Genomic DNA, 18,416 nt, shown 5'->3' with positions numbered 1-18,416 from the left:
ATCTTCCAGAAGATCGGTGGTGAGGGTTTAACATCCAATCCATCCATGCTAAAAAAAAGCTATGTGGCGATGATTCCTACAGTGAGTAAGGTACCCACTTTACCTTGAAGTGCATGCGCTTCCAACCCTGGCTACTATGACGACCTTGTTGACAGCGTCGACAAGAGGAAGCCAGTAGCTTCGGAACCAACCGCACCTCTAACAAATACCATAGCCTCATTCCCCTCAAAATCAGATACCTCGTCCTCAACGAACCTTTAAGGTATAGAGAAGCCTTCATTATCTCACGCATTTACAATAACTCGACTAAGACCTTAACTCAACCCTCAATGGAACTACCTACGGATTCTGGAGAATTTCGGCAACGGCAGTTACTGTGTCCTTTGGACTGGGAAGAAGTCTCTAATGACGGCCTTCAAGTTGTGTGTATGAGACCGAGGCAGTGCCGGCAAAGGGGACGAGGGAAAAGCCTGCTGGGTTAGGGTACAAGTACAAATTGGAGGTCGTTGGTAGTCGATAGTTCATCTATGGCCAAACTGAACTATTACATTTTTAGCTATATAGGTAAGAAGTCAAGTCAAACCAAGCACATACGACCATAGATGGTAGAAAACTCGGGATCCCGTCCGCTCTCCCATAGATAAGCTACCAATCGCCTGACTAGTAGTTGGGTCGGTGACGACCAGCGAATCCCAGGTGTTGTATGTTTTTTTTTCCCTCTTTTCTTTTACTTTTTGGTGCGAGTCTTCGTTGGCTTTTGTTTCGATCGATTTTTCTTCGGTTCTTATCTTCTGTTATCCCCTTTCTCTGTAAAATGTGGGTTGAGAAAACAAGCGTGCACAGGATCTAGAAAACTTTACGGGGCCGACATCATCAAGCAAGCTGACAGCTAACGTGCCATATCGACAAGTCTACAGTCAACATAGGCGCGTTGCTGGAAATTTGAGATTTGGAATAATGCCGATAAACGTTCTCGGAAAATCAATGAGGCTCCGCGCGGCTCCTCTGACCTTTCAGACTTCAGTCACGATGTGGTTAAGAAAAAGGGCTGGTCCGCATGGATCGTCAACGTCATGTCGAGACTTCCCACTCTCGAAACACGTACGATTACACACACACACACATGATAATCAACCCACCTGCTAGACTTATACTTGACCATATCCAGGTAGTAGGAATTGCTATGTCGTAATAGCGGAGTGCTACCATCTCTCCTCTTCAGCTTCTTTGCCATACGTGGGTGTATTTACGTTACTGGCGCTCCAGGTCCAGGTCAAACATGCTCCCTTCTCGTCCACCATTTGCACATCGCTTATCTCCTCATAAAATTATCTCAACACTTCAGATGGCAAGCAAACCCAACATCTACATTGTGCACGGCGTCTGGCGGCTTCGCACCACCGGGTCTACCCTTCGTCACCACAGCCAAAGAGGCAGGCTACTCCGTCATGTTCAGCCAGTTACCTAGAGGTACCGTGGACGGAACCGAAGTGCCCTTCGCCGCTATTCCAGAACGACGCGGCCTTGGTGCAAAATAATCTTCAAAAGCTGGTCAACGAGACATAGGGAGCGGACCTAATTCTTGTCGGTCACTCCTCAGGCGGTCGTGTTACCACCGGTGCCGCCGAGGGCTTAGACGCCACCAGTCGCAGGAGGCAGGGTAATAAGGGTCATGGGTGTTCTTTTTGAGCGGCGTTTGCGGTTAGAAGGGGGGAGATGATGTCTGATATTTTGGGGGAGGAGAAAAGGGACGAAAATAAAAGTGATCAGATACCTCTATGATTTCCCACTACCATGTCTTGCAGAGAATGATGACTTTCATGCGACTTTGTTTAGTAGGTTGACCGCGCCTACCTCTACCAGGAACCAGCCATGGACGTCCTTACTGATCTGCCGGAGGAAGAACAGCAACACTGGGGTGTACAAAACGCGCATACTACTGTTGGCTTGTTCGACACGCCCTCTACTTTGAGCGTTGAAGCAATGGGATCCCTTGCTCGTATATTTACTGCGAGATGGATAGCTGCGAAGAAGATTGATCTTGACTGTGGCCACTTTCTGTATGTGAGCATGGTGAAGGAGTTGCTCGCGGTGGTGGAGGAGCTTCTTTGCGTAATGGAAGCCCGAAACGGCTGGGTGGACACTCCGCATAAGTCGCCGCCTGGGTTGTTACAATGATCTGCTTTGCAGCAATACTAACCAAGGGATGAACAGGCAATATCTATTACAAAGAACAACAGTCCTTTCTTCCATTGTCTGGGTTGACAAAGCAAGGAAGATCCCGTTGACAAGATCTTTGCCAGGGGTCAGGAGAACAAGGGCGTTGATTGATGGGACAAAGACATGGAGTCAAGCCAAGAACGACCACCAACCTTAAAGCTAAGAATAAATAACCAGATGACAAAGGTCTGTTTGTTCGTTGGTGTTGATGTTGCTCCAAGGCTAAATGAATCATGAGGCAATGCCCACCAGCCGGCTTTATATCCTCATGCGACCGTATCGACTTTGCTTCTGTTCTGCTGCCAAATGAACAACACCCTTGCTCACGAGGAGCAAACCTCGTCACCAATTATTCTGTCACTCAATCCAAGCAGCAGAGATCTTGACATAGTAGATCGAGCTCTAAAAAGCAGAGAGAGCAAAAGACGAACTCCTCGCCGTCGAGATCAAGATGGCCACCATCCGCCGCAAAGCTTCGTTCTCCCATCACGAGGAGGTGGGCGATACCATCCACGTTTGCCTCTCCGAAACCATTCACGTCCACGCGCCCAAATCTACATGTAAGCGCCGACGCACGAAGAAACTGCCTTCGCCGAGGTCAAAGCCCCCAGTGTCAATCACCTATCCTCCACTGGACCCCAACACCGGCGCGCCTGTTCCTGATCCGCTTCTTTGCGATGTTTACCGCCGTCAAACCCTATCTGAGCTTGAGGAGGACCTTTCCAAAGTTAACGCCACAAGCACCACGGAAGATGGCGGTTACTCCATTCCCACCCACGGCCAACGTACCCAGCGCTTGCTTCATTCTCTTCTCCAGAATGCATCGCACCCGAAGACCAATTATACACCCTCTAGCAACACGGACACCGACTCCGGTCCCATCGAAGCGCTCTATCTCAACCAAGCCCAAGCCACAGCGCTAATCGAATCTTCTCACTATGATCCCAACGTACTTTTGATCGTCCAAGATAAGCGATACTTCGAACCCACTCCCACCGTATCCCTCCCGTTTACCAGCTCTCAAACCCAACCAGAACCGGAGGCCACAGCCGGGAACAACACAGACCGATTCCAATACCGGCCCATCACCCTCTTCTTTGACCATCTTCTCCCTACTCTCCACCGCCAAGTCTCCGTCCAGATCCCCAGTCAACCGGTGACGGAGCCTTCGGGACAGCTGAGGACTTTGAGATCGGTTCGCGCACGGTTTCACTCGGAGGACATGCATGCACACGAGGTACATGAAAAGATGAAACAAAAGGATGATCCATGGAATGTCTTGGATCTGTCGACGCCTATACCTTCTACCACCCCTTCGTTTTTGCAAGGGCCGGGGAGTCAAATGTTGAGATATATCCGTTCGGAGGTGCTGATGACTGCTGGGTCTTCTGGTTTTATTTCTCCTCCAGCGTCTCCTACGGTAGTTAAGTCGGGCTTGGTGACGCCGCCAAGGGATGCGAGGAAGTGTACGCCTGTCCTTGAGGGGGGAAGCACTCCTGAGCATGAGTCCACTGCTACTCCTGAACCCAACTCGAACACTCTGCTTTTTCCTAACCTTAGCGTCAACAACCGCAACTCTTACCCCGATCCCACTTTCATTTCCACTCCCCCTCCCAACTCAATATCCTCACCAGCTCCCGCACCAAACACACCACCAAACACAACCCCATCCAAAAAGCGCGGCCGCCCTCCCAGCTCCAAATCCCACACCCAATCCCCATCCCTCAAGAAACAACGAATAACCGCCAAGACGCCAGAAAAAAGAGCCGAACGCCTGCGCGCCTCCCCCTCTTCCTGGAGCGAATGGACCAACGTGCAATCCTGGTCCCTTCTCTCCCAAGGCGGCCACCACACCCCTCCGCACTGTGACGCTTTTGGTTTCGACACCTGGATTACCGTACAGGAGGGCATGGTTGGGTTTGGGTGGTTATCTACCGCATCCTCTACCCCCGAATCCAAAGCTGAGGCTTTTGGTGAGAGGGAAAAGTGGGCAGCAGATCCGCACCAATATGCTGAAGGTCCAAGATGGAGATTTGTCATCCTCAAGCCGAAGCAGACTGTGTTCTTTCCTAGCGGGACGGTGCACTTTGTTTTTCGGCTCAAGAGTCAGGATAGTTTGAGTGTGGGTGGTCATGTGTTGCGGTGGAATGGGGTGGAGAGGTGGTTGGAAGTTGTGCTTGCGCAGATGGGGAATGGGGAGATTACGAATGAGGATATGGGGTGGGGGACGGTGAGGAGGTATGTGGATGTTGTTGGGAGGTTAGTTGCTAGAAGGGAGAAGGAAGGAGGGGAGAAGAGGGTGGGGGAGGAGTGGGAGGAGTTGGTTAAGGTAAGTTTGTCACTTGTCGACGTGTAAAGGGTGGGTTGCTAACGATTGATCACAGAAGTTCAAGGACTTATCGAAACGACGAAAATGCCAATAGAAGAAGTGAATTACAAGTATAGAGAGAAGAGTACAGAGAAAGCATGTTGGCTCGCTTGCTTGATGGATGCGATGCGATACGACGGGATGTAGACAGAAGGGAAACCTTATACAAGGCATTGAAGAAAAATAAAAATAAAAACAGAATAAGCAGAAATGGTATCCAGAGAGCCGCCCGTGTATCTTTCTCCCTAGTCCTAACTCCGTGACTTTTCAAAGCAAAACAAAACTCTTTTGACCTCCCACATTACGCAGTGCCGTTCCGAGCTCCCTGCTGCTTCTCTTGGTCCTGAACCTGAGCTGCTGAAACGGTAGGATTGAACCGACCTGCTGTCTCCTTCCTGTCCGTACGAGAGCTTTCTGAGCTGCTGCTAGCCTTGCTAGTGCCATGATCCATGTTCTTTCTGACTCCATGATCTTCACTCTTTCTGAACTTGTTCGTCAACGTCAAAGCCGGTTGCATGATACCGGTAGGTTCCCCAGCCTCTTGCTTGGCTTTCTTCTCCCGTTCCTTCTCCATTTTGTGCATCACTTCAGCCGTGAGCTCCTGCTTCAATAGTCGCTCCAAGACATCCTTCTTGCGAGTACGCCTATCGCCGATGGCAATGAGCAAACCGGCAGTACTGTTGGCAGCAATGGAGCAGCAAAGGACAGCGGTGGTCACTGCACTTTTCCTAGTATGGTAGTCGGTAGACCAGGTATAAGAACCGAGAGTGATCTGGAGACAACTGTGCAAGTCCAACAAGCAAACAATGGCAATGAGCAAGCCGATAGGAAAGGCGTGGTGAGTTCCCGTTTCGTGAGGCTTGTAAAAGGTGTGTGACTTGGCCAGCTTCTTTTGATGGTGGATGAATCTGGCTTGTGATTTTTCGGAGAGGACGGGGATGAAGGTATCGTCATGCCGGACCTCTGTCATGTGAGGGTCTACGGGGGCGCGCTCAACGTCTGCTTGTTCGAGGGCGGCCTGGGTTTGCAGAGGCACGTCATTGGGATCCTTCAAAGGAACCAACAACCTGTTGCGAAGCTTGATCGTCTTGAGGTCTGGACCAAAGTTAGCATTAGGCAATACCTCGACTACACAGCAAACACTTACGATAGCGAGCCACAAAGATCATGTGGTATGTGTCGACCGCCCGGAAGGGGGCAAGGCCATCACCGACAATAGCGAATAAAGCGACAAGGACATTGTCAATGACATTGATGACGTACAGCTGTTTGTCGCCGACGTAGATCCACCCGATAAGGAAGAGAACCCAAGCAAGACCGAACAGAGTGATCAAAACAGCATAGAGGGTGACAAGAAAGCCCAGAGGCCGCCTGCAGTACTTTCCGAATGCCTTCATGCGCTGCTTGAACTTGGAACGCTTTGAGTGGAGCATATGCCGAACATAGTCATTGAGCATCCGGATGTCTTCTTCGCGCCACCCCTCCAGAGTGGCGTCCTTGGGCAGGATGGCATACTGAGGAGCAGTCAAAACGGTCGAGAAACTGTGAACATGAGGTGGACTTGGGCGCTGATGCGCGCTTTCATCTTCTGTCTCGCCCTCGCCTGCAGTCGTGGCCGTTCGGGTCGTTCGGATAGTATGAACATCCTCTTGGGAAGGGGGCGAGGTGCCGGGCAGGTTGGGTGGTAGAACTGGTAGCTGGGAGAGATCATATGTCGGTCTTCGGTTGACAAATCTACCCAGCGAAGGAACGAAGAGGGAGTTTTGAACGTTGGTGATGGACGACAAGGCGGCAACTTCTGGGTCTGTAGTATAGTAGTGTAGTTAGCATGGTGAAGAGTGAGGAGTAAAGGAAGTGTTGGCTACTAACCAATAACATCCAGAAAGTCTACAATGCGCGAGTCGTACGTGTCATGTTCTGCCTGTAGCTGAGCATCCTCAGGGCTGGCCTGGTTCTCTGCACGGCGACGACGTGGCATCAGGTTTCGAAAGGTACCCTGGTGGCGCAGACCTGGGTGCTCTGGCTCGACTTTGATAGATGGCTGGGCCAGAACACTTTCATTGATGGGGGAGAGATGAGCAGCTGGGGGCTGTGGCACCTCTCCGCCCTCATGTTCAGGAACTAGAGGTGTCGATTTGTGCATGATAGGCTGATCATCAGCCCAGTGTCTGGCGCTGAGTGGCCGCTGGGGGTCAGAGCTGGAACGACGTCGACCTGTTGCCGCTAAAGGTGCCGGGGCATCTCGGGACTGAGATCCCAATTGTGGGTGAGAAGGGCGTCTCTGACCCGAGATGACTGACGGCCCTAGCCTCGAGCTGCTCTCGGATGAAGTGCGTAGTCTTCGGAGACGGATAGCGGATTCTTGACGAGCGGGCTGGAATGGAATGTTTTGACCTTGACTCTGTCGGGTGGGAGGAGGGGGAGCTGGACGGTGGGACACAAGATCGGGCTGTTGTGATGGTCGACGAGGCTGAACTTGTGGTTCTTGTGGTGCTGGTTGGGGATGAAGTGCAGGCGGCCGCTCGCTGATGGGACTAAGAGCAGCTGCTGGTGGTGGTGGTGGTGGAATGTCTGCTGCTACCTCTGTAGGGCGTGCAAGAGGCTGCGGTGACTCTGCTGCTTCGAGCAACGAGGGGAGTCGAGTCGATGCTGTGCTCGTCCGTCGAACATCTTCCTCGGTGAAGTATTCGCCTTGGCTGACATGATGCCCCTGATTATCCTTCCCCGACCCATTTCCTCCATTTCCTCCGTTCGGTGGTTGCTGCATTGCACCCGATGGCACCTGCTACCCCAGTGTCGTAACGATGGGCCGTCTTTGTCCAACTTGAATGAGGAGAGCGAAAGTGGGAGAAGGCTGGAGAAAGTGGAAGGGGGAAATTGGAGAAACTGTGACTGATCGATTGATTGATTGATTGTTTGTTTGTTCCTTCCTTCGAACCTCGCTGACTGAGTAAGGGCCTCGCTTAACAGAGAAAGAAAGCAGGAGCGTGAGACACGAAGCAGACACACAGACAACTGAACTTAACGCAAAACGACACAGACACGCGGAACAGAAACACTCAAGTGAATGCATATCATTTAGCACAAGGTCTAGAATTCCGTCACCACATGGCCAGCCCCACGGATTCATTGGGGTCTGGCATGCCAAGGTCACAGATAAGGTGCAAACCGGAAAGACTTGGTTTTTGGTCGGGACAAGGGAATCACACCATTGGCCCTGATCCTCTCGTCCCCAATCAGGTCCCAATTTCCCTGTCTTTGACCAAGGGTGCCTGTGACGTCATGCTTTCCCCAGCCAATCACAGCATACATGGCGAGACTGTTTCAGATGAACGGGCATCCACTGGCACTGTAGTATCGATAACCGACAAGTAGATCTACACTACGCAGGTAAACACTACTGCACGCATTACACTGCCTATGTACGTACCAGTCACCACTACCCAAGTACCTCCTACACACATGCCAATGTACATATCATTATTACAGCCACACAAATGGCTAGGTCTATCTACATACGACTCTGAATCCGCCAGACTACCTACTACACTACATATATATCTATGACCGACTGGGACTACCCACCTCATACTACACTCAAAGCTCAATCTCCGGCTGCCGGCCCTTATACTCAACCTTCAAGGACGGATCCACCCCCATCGAGAAGCCAAACGTCCTGGTCTTGGGATCAGACCCCTCCGGCAGTCTCCACTCGTAGTTCAGCAGCAGATGAACCAGCGCAATCTTGATCTCATTCGCCGCAAAGAACCGTCCGGGGCACGCGTGCTGTCCGTGTCCGAATCCCAAGTGCTCCGGCCCCGTGCTCACCAGCTGTGCCGCGTTCTCCTTGCCTGCTCCGGCCGTCTCGCGCATCCTCAAAAACCGTCTTCCGTCCCACTTGTCCGCCTGCTCGTACACTTCCGAGTTCCACATGTCGTGCACCGACACGGCCACGAAGCCGCCCTTCGGGATGAAGGTGCCGTCTGACAAGGTCACGTCCTTCTCGGCGTAGCGACGCATCGACGCTACGCCAATGGGCTTGACACGTTGGGACTCCTTGATGACGCTGTCGAGCAGCTTCATGTTGTACAGCGACGTCTTCTTCCACCCGCCTTCGCTGAGCACCCGGATCATCTCCTCGCGCAGGGGGGCAATGAATTCGGGGTTTTGCATCAGGTTGGTCATGACCTGGCACGTCAAGTCGGACGTGGTGTGGATGGCCGCCAGGGACAGCATCAGCTGCGCAACTGCTGGGTCGTAGTACTTGCCCTTGGCCGTCCGCTCAAACCACTCAATCGCGTCGTCGTACTCAGCGTTGCCGCCGTTGGCTGCCTTTTCTTGACGCCTCTTCTTAAGGACCGGGTCGAGGATGCTGCGCGCTACGCGGACGTCGGCGCGGGCGCGCTGGCAGGACGGGAGGAACCAGTGGACGATGGGCCGGAGGGCGGCGGGCCAGAGACGAAGATCTTCGGCGGCGCCGAACCCGTTGATTGTGTACTGCTGGGTAACCTTGAGCCATTCCTCGTTGCGGCAGAGTTCCTCGCCGAGGAAGACGCGGGAAGAGATGCGGGCGACGATGGGGAGAATCTTTGAGCGAAGGTTGACAGTGGACCACTCGCCGTTGGCTGCTTTGGGGAGGATGGCCTCCATCGCCATGGAAGTTTCCTGGGCGAGGGGCTCAGTGACCTTGTCTGTCATTGTTTGTCAGCTTCGTCACTTCGTCTCGGTCAAGGCACTGTTTGACCTACTCAGGTACTTGGTAAGATCCCTCATGATAACCTCCTGGACAATGTGCGATTCCCGGCTAGCCTCACCGAACCCTTCAAAACCAGGGAGATGCCCATGGAAAGCCTAGTTCTTCCGGTAAGCCTCAGTCCTCACTTGATATCTCACCATGGATGGAAGGGGTAACAAACCTTATAAGTCCACCTCGTAAAGCTCAACCGATCGTCATTCTTGATCTCATTGACCATTCGCGGCGGCAACACTATGACCTCACCAAAGTCGCTGATGACACGGCAAGGCTTGTTGGGGTTGGCCTTGAACCAGTTCGCAAGCATCTGTCGAGAGCCATACACAAACTCCTTCTTCGGTCTCGTGTCGCTAAACTCGAGGGGACCCTTTGGGTTGAGGTGTTTGATGTTCTTGGGGAATCTCGGTCCTTGGAGGGAGTACACGACGACGGCCAAGAGAAAAGCCGTGACAAGGTAGGAGAAGGGCGTCGCCGAGGCGTCGGTGATGGACTTGATGTCGAGCCGCTCCATCCACGAGGGGATGGAGCTTGGTGTGGCCGAGGGGTTGGCCATGGTTGTGTTGGTGTTCACTGGAGACTGTAGTGGTATTGTAATGCTCTTGATGAACTTGGAAAGGTATGAGTTGAGAGCAGGTTGTTCAAGATACAAGCAGTCGAAGACAGTCGAGATCTTTATACGTCCTGTCAGTACATCTGGGTAACATAAAACCGGAAGCTTGTTGTCCCCACCCCAACGTTATCCATTTTCATAACTCATTTATGAAACGGCACAACATCCTTGCTTTATCAACTACATGACTGTCTCTTGCATAAAGTCCAAAGCCCTGTCGGGATACGATCCCAGACGAACGAGCCCCTTGCCGGTTACCGACACGTCAGTATGTAATGGAAATGGTGAGATTTGTCTACTAGGAGTTAGGGATACAAAGTATGAACGTTCAGGCTAAAATAAAATTCTATGGATCGGAGGAAGCCGAAGTGACTTTCCGAAGCGGCTCTTTCTATTCCAATTATGGATGGAATGGTTTTGACGCGGAGTTGTGATTCGGGCATGTATCGTCAACCTTGATTGATCTCGCTTGCGGTGTGCCCTGTACAAGAACACCAACCAACTCTACCCCTGTTTGTGACTCGTTATTCACAATCCTTTTAACAGGCAAAGTACCTACCTACTCGTACTAAACATCACTTCTTTTCAGGTTCTGCCGTCTGATGAAGGCTCCAAAGCCGAGTGACTCCCTTTGTCTCCCCTTCTCTTCTTCCAGCATCTTCCATATCTGCCATAACTACCCGAGACACCTCCCTCTCGTCAAGCTACACCGTATGTATTGCTCACAACTCCACGCATACCGCCGATCCCAAAGGCCTCGAAGGCCAATTTACCCTGTCCTGGCCTGTCTTCCTCGTTGCCGTTGGCTGGCCCATTCAAGCGAAAGCAACGCTACCGATCCGCACCATGCCGGCACGGAGAGCTGCCGGGGACCCACATCTCCGAGTGCATAGACTGCATAAAAGTGCACAACCCATGAATAAGTGAGGGATAAGTGGTGAATACGCTTAGTACAGATTGCATAACCCAAAAAAGGGGTCCCTATCCCTGAACGGTCAAACACACTTCGTTATGATTGGCGGTTCACCATCCAAAAAAGAAAAAGGAGACGGGAAAACAAGCAAGCCATCACAAGTTCCGGGAGACGGCAACAGTTTCGTCACATGGAAAATGCCAGCAAAAAAGAATACGAAACAAAAAAAAGACATACAACACCTGGGATTCGCTGGTCGTCACCGACCCAACTACTAGTCAGGCGATTGGTAGCTTATCTATGGGAGAGCGGACGGGATCCCGAGTTTTCTACCATCTATGGTCGTATGTGATTGTTTGCCTGAGACTTAACACCTATAAGGAGCATACGACAATACAAATTTCCACAGCATCACCACCGCAGCATTGCTCGAGCAACCTAGACCATCACCACATCACGGCGTGATATCGCGCTGTCAAAACTCCATCTTGCATTCGTGTCCTTCTTCTGACTTATCTTGCATCTACTCAATAATAAGATATAACGTACAAGCTACTTCGACGACATGCAATTCTGATGATGCCCAGAACCACCAAGCAAGCTCACGTAACCCACATAATCGTGACCGCTCAGACAACGTTACAAAAGCCACCTCTTCGACCAGTCCGACCACAACTTTTCGCTTTCATCTGCCCAGATACCATAGTACAGGAATTGATAACAGATTGAGAGCGCAAATAAACAATGACTAGCAAACTACCTTCATGCTCGCTGAATCATAGATCCACCCAGTCTATCTCCTTTGACGAATATGGCAACTCACATAGTGCCCCAAACCCATCCGTAAAACCGTGACCGAGTGAAGAATAAGAAGCTGGGTATCAAGATAGCAAAGGGAAAAGCCTTCTCGAACCGTCTACTATCCCCTCCTCAAAGCAAATTCTACCAGCGAGTGTGTTTAGTAAGGTGCACCGGGATGGCCCAGAGACTGGCGGGAAGGCTGGCAACTCTCGCCGACACGTCCGGCAAGATGAGCAATGTTGGACAAGGTCTTCAGAGAGGCATCGTGAGGGCTCTCGCGGCTAATAGCAAGCAAAAGCTCCTCCATCTTCGCCTGGATCAGAGACATGACCTTCGGGACGGCCTCGACAACTTGATCCTCCTGTAAGAGACGGAATGTTAGCAATCAAAAATAAAGGCATCAACACAGTTCACTGGGCTGTATAAACACTTACCAAGTGGGGAAGGGCTTGTGCCATGGCGTATACGATCGTTTCAACCATAGCAATCTTGGTTTGGATTTTAGGGCTTCTTCGGGAAAGATTGCTGACGATGCTGGCTCCCACAGAAAGAAGGAAAATGGGCGCTAGACCGGAGAGACAACGGGGGTCATACTTGGAAATGACCTGCTGGAAGACCTCTTCGCTCTTATCTTCCGCTTGCAGCCAGCGCATAACTGCCTGGTCGTACTGGCCTGCGCTCATCAAACGATCGATGGTTTCCAGCGTGTTGTTGAGCTCCATCTTCTCGCGATTCTCGCGGGGAGTAGGAGAGAAAAGCGCCTGTTGCTCCTGATTAACGAATTGCTGCTGCTGGTGTTGAGCCATGCTATGAATGGACGGGGTGTGTTGGTGCTGGTGAGCCTGGGACGGCGCATAAGTGACCAAATCGCGGGAGGGTCCGCCAGTCTGCTGGTGCGAGCTAACGCTGCCACTGGCACGAGAATGCGTGTGACTGTGCGTAGGCTCCGGAACGCTAAAGTCGCGATCACGGTTCTGCTCATGAAGCTGTTGCTTCAGGGCGCCAAACTCCTTTTGCATTTGAACCTGGGACGCTGCCAGAGCGGCAAGTGCCGTGGATAGCTCTGTGTTCTGAGCAATGAGGCGATCGAGCTTCGCGTCATCGTCTCGTTTCCGCTCCTCAAACCGCGCAATGGACTCGCCCATCCGTGTGCTGATATCTCCTGCAATACGTTGGTGAACGTCTTCAGCTACACGCTTTGACAACACAGGCAGCTGCTCGCTGAACGACTTCGCAAACTGGTTAGCGATATTAACGTCCAACCGGGTGGCCACCTTTTGGAGAACCTGATCCGCGAGCTTGTCCACCAAGCTTGGCGTGATGTCAGCCTTTTGGAGCGACTGTGTAAGCAGAGAGGGGAGTCTCTTCTCGATCTCCTTCTGCATCGCGGGCAGTTGCTTATTCAGGCTAGAGTCGACCTGGTCCTTCGCTACCTTTTCGACGGTGGAACGGATAGCGGGAATAATGGCATTGTTAACCTGATCGACGACAAGAGACTTCAAGACAGTTTCGGTGTTGTCATTAAGAACGTCCGAAACGACTTGAAGAACTGCTGACTGATTCTTGAGGAAAAGGTCATCACGACTGTCCATGAAATTGCGCATCCAATCTTGCAGCCAACCATGCAGCTGCTCGCGCTGCCGCTTAAACATATCGTTGCAGGATGACTCAAAAACACTGGACATACGTCCTGGCATGCTGTTCATGTTATTTGAGATGCGTGACTCCAAATCGGCAATGACTGTGTTGAGTTGTTCCTGAGAGATACCAGAACCGTTCAAGGAGAGGTCGGAAAATTGACTGGGGAGGTTGAGAGCAGAAGAGTCAGCATTTCTAGCAGATCTGGCCTTCACTTGAGATGAAGTGCGGCCAATTGTCGGGATGGCTGGTTGCTCTGCCTGGCCATTGACAGCAGAATCGCCGCCGGCGGCGGCGGCGGCAGCCGCAGCAGCCGCAGCCTTCTTCTTGCGGCCCTTCTTCTCTGCCCGCTCTGGCTGATTGTTGTTTTGAACGGGAGTTTCGATATCTTCCTTGCGATCAGGCTTGACAGTCGAGACAGAATCAATTCCCTTCTTGTCATCACCCTGAGATGACGGCGTCTTCTGCAGAATCTCCTTGTTAGGGCGCGTGGCGATGCGAATTTGGGGCGGCGCGCTTGTCTCGGCCGGAGCCAGGGCCTGTTGAACCTCTACTGGCTGCACAGGAGCAACCAGCTTGGAAATCTTGACCAAGCCAACCTTTTCAGCATCGGCTGGGCAAATGACCTTGTTATCTTTAGACCAGCCAAGCTCACCGTTCTTGATAAAGACGCAGGTGACACCTTTGGAGTGCATAGCATAAAGCTCGAAGAGGTTCGCTTCATCGCCATCAGTAGAACCTGCGGGGTTTCCAAGAATTCCGAGGCTCCGCAGCACACCTTTGTTGGCAAAAGAATACTCCCGGATACCACTAATAACGGCAGTAGCTTCGGGCTGCGGAATCGAAGGGTCCTGTGCAACAAGTCTCTGAATGTAGTCCACCTGTGAGAGGTTCTTAAGACCATATTTCGGGGCGGAGAGATGAAGGAAATAGATCGAGTTGCGTGTAGGGTGACCGACAACAATCATACTTGAGCGAGCATGATACATGACGCTGCAGACGGCGTCGGACTCCTTGTTGTGGGGGAAGTTGAACTCTTGCACAGCCTTGCCCAGGGCGAGATCCCACAGCTGAAGGGTGTGGTTTTGCTTCATGCCCACGATCATATACCGCAACGCGGCGCGCTTCTGATACGGGCGGTACTTATCCAACAACAGGACGGACGTAGGCCAGGCCTTCTCGCCTTCTGGGGTGGTGGTCAAGGTCATCAAAGGATCCTTGATTTCCAAAGAGGTATGGGCAGGCATTGGGTTCAGGGGATCGGAGCCTTCCCTGACAGCGGTCAAGTCGCGGACATCCCAGAACTTGACTCGGCCCGACTTGTCCAACGTGACCATCAGTGTGTCATCCTGACTGAAAGTAAAATCCTTCCCGGCCTTGCCAGTGTTGATCTTAAGGGAACATTGCTGAAAGAGTCTCTCGGTGTCGACAACGCGATCATGGGCGTTCTTGAAAAGATTGTTCTCGAAAATGAATGAGGGCCAAATGATATTGATGGATTTTCCGCGGCCAACGGCAAAATAATCGGGATGCATAGAAGAAGGACGAGCTCTCGTCTTCAAAACTCCGCCGGGGGCATCGCCACCCTCTTGTGACGACAGAGGGGGCAGAGCAAAACCGTATTGCTCCGGATGAGCGTCCTCCAGATGATCCCGGTCACCGTTTTTGAGCTGGACCCAGTAAACCGTGCCGCTCACGCCTGTGCCAATGATGGCCTCCTTGGGGTGCTGGTTCGAGGCAGACGACGAGATGGCGACATTAAAGATTCTATCCTTAGTGTCCGTGAAGAGCTTAGCGTCCTTACCGTCGTCCTGACGAATCACCCGGAGGCCACCAGCCTTGGACATTCCATAGGCCATGTAGCTCTCTGATGCCGAGACAAGGTTCCGATCGATTTGGTCGAAGTCCTTCTTGAGCCTAGCAATGTCCAGAATCGCTTCTTCGCGGAAAACAGGGCGAACTTCATCCGTCTCCTGGACACTAATAGTGATCCAGGGTTTCAAGGGGAAATTGTACACCTTGGTAGGTGCCGCTGTCTCCTCAATCACGACAATTTCATCGGCTTCGGCACTTTCCCAACTATCCGCAACCGGGCCCTGACCGGCTTGAGCTGCCTTATCCACAATGCCTCTTACTTCCTTTGCCACTTCGGCATCGAGAGCAGACTCGAGGACATCCTTGTTCTCGTCTTTCTCAAGCTGTTTCTGTATGGCCTGAGCGGCAACCTGGGCAGATCTGGCAAATTCATCGTCGGTCTCGGCACTCATCATCTGCTCGAGGTCTTGGGTAATTTCAGCCTGAGCGCTCTGTCCCTCAGCACGAGCCAGCGCCTCTTGGGCCTCTCTGTCGGCCTGCTCAGCAAGCCCGACAACGGCTTCAGCAACACTCTCCTTCTTCCTTTCACCTTCCACATGGTCTTGACCAAGTTCAACCTTGGCCTCCGAGCCTGGGGAAACGGTGATGATATTGGGAGCGACTCGAGGCGCACCCGTAGTAAACCCATGAGGAGACGATACATGTTCCAGCTTCCGTCTCGTATGGTCGGGGCTGCCTGTGGAGCTATGGTCGCTTAAAGGCCGCTTGGGATCATTCAGATCAGGCTTCCGCAGAATTTGCATAGCAGATGCTGCCGGGGGGCGACTGACATTGGGATCCATGGCAGAACCAGCAGACGACTTGGGAGTCCTCTGGCTGGGGGAGCTGGCCAACTGATCGTCATTCTGACTAGAAAATATTCCCGACCGAGCGGCGGATGCAGGTTGCGAATGCTGCGACTGTGGAGTCGAGCTGAACTTGGGGGGCGTAGATTCCAGACCTTGAGGCTCGAAATCAAACTGGGATCGCGACGGCACGGTTTCGAGGAGGGTCATATCAGCAGGTTTGCGGGCTTCCTTCGAATCATCCTCAGCCGGGGGAGGTGTGAGAAAACTGGATTCGACAATCTCGCTCGTATCATTCTGGCTTGGCTTTGGCTTGCTCAGTAGATTCAGCAGATATTGCTGAGTGTTGGAGGGGGGAGCGGGCTGATTCCAAGACGAAGAGGAAGCAGGCGCGGCTTCGGACTTGGGCTGTTCAGGGTGCGTCCCACGCATCAAAGCAGCAAGAAACCCACTAGGATCAGAACCACTCGGGGCAGGCGCGTGAATCATAGGAGGCGGAATGTTGTAGCTTGGCTGGGCTTCCTGGGAAAACTGCGGCTGGTTTTGGTTGGAGGAAGAGCCTTGTCCTAACTTGAGAAGATTCAACAATTGAGCGGTCCGATTCTCGCCCGCACCTGCAGGAGGGACGCCGCGGCCGGCACCAATAGGCTGCATCAGTCCAGATGGGAACTGAGAGTGATTGAATGCGTGAATAGGTGGCGTCGGAGCTTCAGGAAGGAACGCGGCGGAGTCCAAGGGGTTCTGGAAGCTAACGTTCAAACCAGGGGAGTCGGGCCCATAATAGGGCTGGCCGCCCTGGGGGATGTTGTGGACGTGACCGTGGCCGTGGTGTCCGTGGTATGCAAGTTGACCATACTGGTTCGAGCCATTAGGTCCAGCAGCCGGATTAGGGCTGGTGGAGGACTGTTGGCGACGAAGCTGAGCCAAAAGCAACTGAGACGCGGCAGCGCGGTCGGATTCGCCATCGCCCGAAGCATTGCCACCGGGCATGCTGAAGTTGTTGGGCATCATGAGAAACGGCCGTTTCTGGCTATCGACACAAGTTGGCATCCAGACAACAACAAACACGCAAAGGTGGTGTTTCGATTTTCTACCGCAAGCCGCCTTCCGGCAGTGGCAGTGGCAGAGAAATAGAAGGCTCGAGACGTCAAAGGCGTTGAAGCGATGTCACTGATGACGGACAGTGACGGCGACGCAGGGGGGGAGGGCACCGTGAGCGGCGGCTGGGGTTGTGCGATGGGCGGCGGCGCTCGTGCAGTAACCAAGTGTCGGTTGTGGTAGGCTCTGTTGGCTTTGGGGTTGTCGAATTACCTAAACCGAACGTGACGAAGGAGGGGTTTGTGACTGGGTTGGTCGAAGTTGGTGGGAGGAGGGGACCTCAGCTCGAGCTGGGACTCTTTTGGAATCAATGACGCTGTTTTGAAAGGCGAGGGTTAGACAAGTGACGGGGGACCGAAGAAGCTACACCAAGCTCGGTCCCGGCTCAGAGCTGAGGCTCAGGGTTAGCCCACGACACCTGCCACCATCTGCAGCGTGTTTCCGCGGGGCGGCCAAAAGGAGAGCGCGAGCGCAAAAATACAGCGATGCGGGGGTCCACTCACGTATCAAATTAGCTGCTTGGTTTCTCAGCGCCAGTCTGCTGCAAAGGTCAAAAGTCGCACGCGCAAAGAACCTGACGATGGCCAGCGTGATGCATTCGCGCGAGAAGTTGACGATGTTGGGTGAGGAAGAAAGAGAGGGAGAGAGAGGTGAGAAGAGGGCGAGAGGGTCCGTCGGGAATTGATGGGCCCGTTCGTTCTTGTTTGGTAGGTTCCGTTTGGCGGGTTGGCGGGGGAGAGAAGGAGGAGAGAAAAATGGAAGCTTGCAGCCACTGCAGTTGAAAAAAAGACCCAGAGCCTCGAAAATGACGGAACCTGAGGAAGCTGCAGAGATTGGCCCAGCCTCAGGCCCTCAGATTGGTTGGATTTGCACCCGTCCGTTTGCCAGAACTGGAACACGCATTCACCACCTTCTTAAGTTACTGCTGCTTGACTTTCAGTTCTACCCATTTTTTGGGGAGGACTTTTTGATTTCCGCCGGTTTGCTTCTGTTTGCCCTTCTAGGATCACGTCTTTCAACCTGGGTCAGACTTACATACACAAGACCCGACCTTGACAGGAGTGACATGGACCGTTGCGAGGCCTGATGTCCGACGCTTCTCAAGGCTGGGACAGGTTGACGACGATTCGCTGCTATCCCATTGGGCCTCCTGCCGTGAGCATGGTGTTCAGCCAATCATGGCCAATGTGGTCCGTGCCCCTCTCTGCTGTCAACACATGTCCACGTAGCCAACGCCCGCCTTCACATCGACGGTGGTCGCAGTCGACGTTGAGCATTGGATGTTCCGACTCTGACCTGCACATGCACCTCAACACCTGGCGCGGGGAAGACATGTGCATCACGACGGCATCCAA

The 18,416-nt window shown here is 52.7% G+C and overlaps 5 protein-coding genes across 5 annotated transcripts; 2 read left to right on the top strand and 3 right to left on the bottom strand.

Moving 5' to 3' along the window:
- Positions 1-1,345: 1,345 nt before the first annotated feature.
- B0T23DRAFT_405306 (uncharacterized protein) lies at positions 1,346-2,178 on the top strand (the record flags this gene model as incomplete). The annotated part of the gene is made up of 4 exons (XM_062838979.1): positions 1,346-1,381; positions 1,434-1,527; positions 1,571-1,660; positions 1,871-2,178. 4 exons carry the CDS (start codon positions 1,346-1,348, stop codon positions 2,176-2,178), a joined length of 528 nt encoding a protein of 175 aa, XP_062691644.1.
- Positions 2,179-2,639: 461 nt separating this feature from the next.
- On the top strand, positions 2,640-4,643 carry B0T23DRAFT_443416 (uncharacterized protein; the record flags this gene model as incomplete). The annotated part of the gene is made up of 2 exons (XM_062840858.1): positions 2,640-4,549; positions 4,605-4,643. The coding sequence occupies exons 1-2, from the start codon at positions 2,672-2,674 to the stop codon at positions 4,641-4,643; spliced, it is 1,917 nt and encodes a 638-aa protein (XP_062691643.1). The 5' UTR covers positions 2,640-2,671.
- B0T23DRAFT_339769 (uncharacterized protein) lies at positions 4,593-7,729 on the bottom strand. The gene is made up of 3 exons (XM_062835864.1): positions 6,458-7,729; positions 5,736-6,392; positions 4,593-5,683 (listed from the first exon to the last, which is right to left on the bottom strand). Exons 1-3 carry the CDS (start codon positions 7,353-7,355, stop codon positions 4,890-4,892), a joined length of 2,349 nt encoding a protein of 782 aa, XP_062691642.1. The 5' UTR covers positions 7,356-7,729; the 3' UTR covers positions 4,593-4,889.
- A 456-nt stretch (positions 7,730-8,185) lies between these two features.
- On the bottom strand, positions 8,186-10,140 carry B0T23DRAFT_359855 (putative cytochrome P450 monooxygenase; the record flags this gene model as incomplete). The annotated part of the gene is made up of 3 exons (XM_062836241.1): positions 9,505-10,140; positions 9,337-9,439; positions 8,186-9,279 (listed from the first exon to the last, which is right to left on the bottom strand). Exons 1-3 carry the CDS (start codon positions 9,892-9,894, stop codon positions 8,186-8,188), a joined length of 1,587 nt encoding a protein of 528 aa, XP_062691641.1. The 5' UTR covers positions 9,895-10,140.
- A 1,682-nt stretch (positions 10,141-11,822) lies between these two features.
- On the bottom strand, positions 11,823-16,974 carry B0T23DRAFT_317963 (uncharacterized protein; the record flags this gene model as incomplete). The annotated part of the gene is made up of 2 exons (XM_062835043.1): positions 11,823-12,026; positions 12,100-16,974. The coding sequence occupies 2 exons, from the start codon at positions 16,972-16,974 to the stop codon at positions 11,823-11,825; spliced, it is 5,079 nt and encodes a 1,692-aa protein (XP_062691640.1).
- Positions 16,975-18,416: the final 1,442 nt, after the last annotated feature.

This window comes from Neurospora hispaniola, assembly GCF_033458365.1.
Source record: "Neurospora hispaniola strain FGSC 10403 chromosome Unknown B0T23scaffold_5, whole genome shotgun sequence".
Lineage (NCBI taxonomy): Eukaryota > Fungi > Ascomycota > Sordariomycetes > Sordariales > Sordariaceae > Neurospora > Neurospora hispaniola.
Note: the sequence above shows the minus strand (reverse complement) of the source record. Positions and strands in the feature narration are given on the sequence as shown.

Bases quoted from the DNA above. Each gene is read 5' to 3' on its own strand.
- B0T23DRAFT_339769 (XM_062835864.1), bottom strand. From the start codon at position 7,355: ATGCAGCAACCACCGAACGGAGGAAATGGAGGAAATGGGTCGGGGAAG. The intron at 6,393-6,457 runs GTTAGTAGCCAA...ACTATACTACAG, and splicing joins AGACTTTCTGGATGTTATTG to ACCCAGAAGTTGCCGCCTTG. The intron at 5,684-5,735 runs GTAAGTGTTTGC...ACTTTGGTCCAG, and splicing joins GATCTTTGTGGCTCGCTATC to ACCTCAAGACGATCAAGCTT.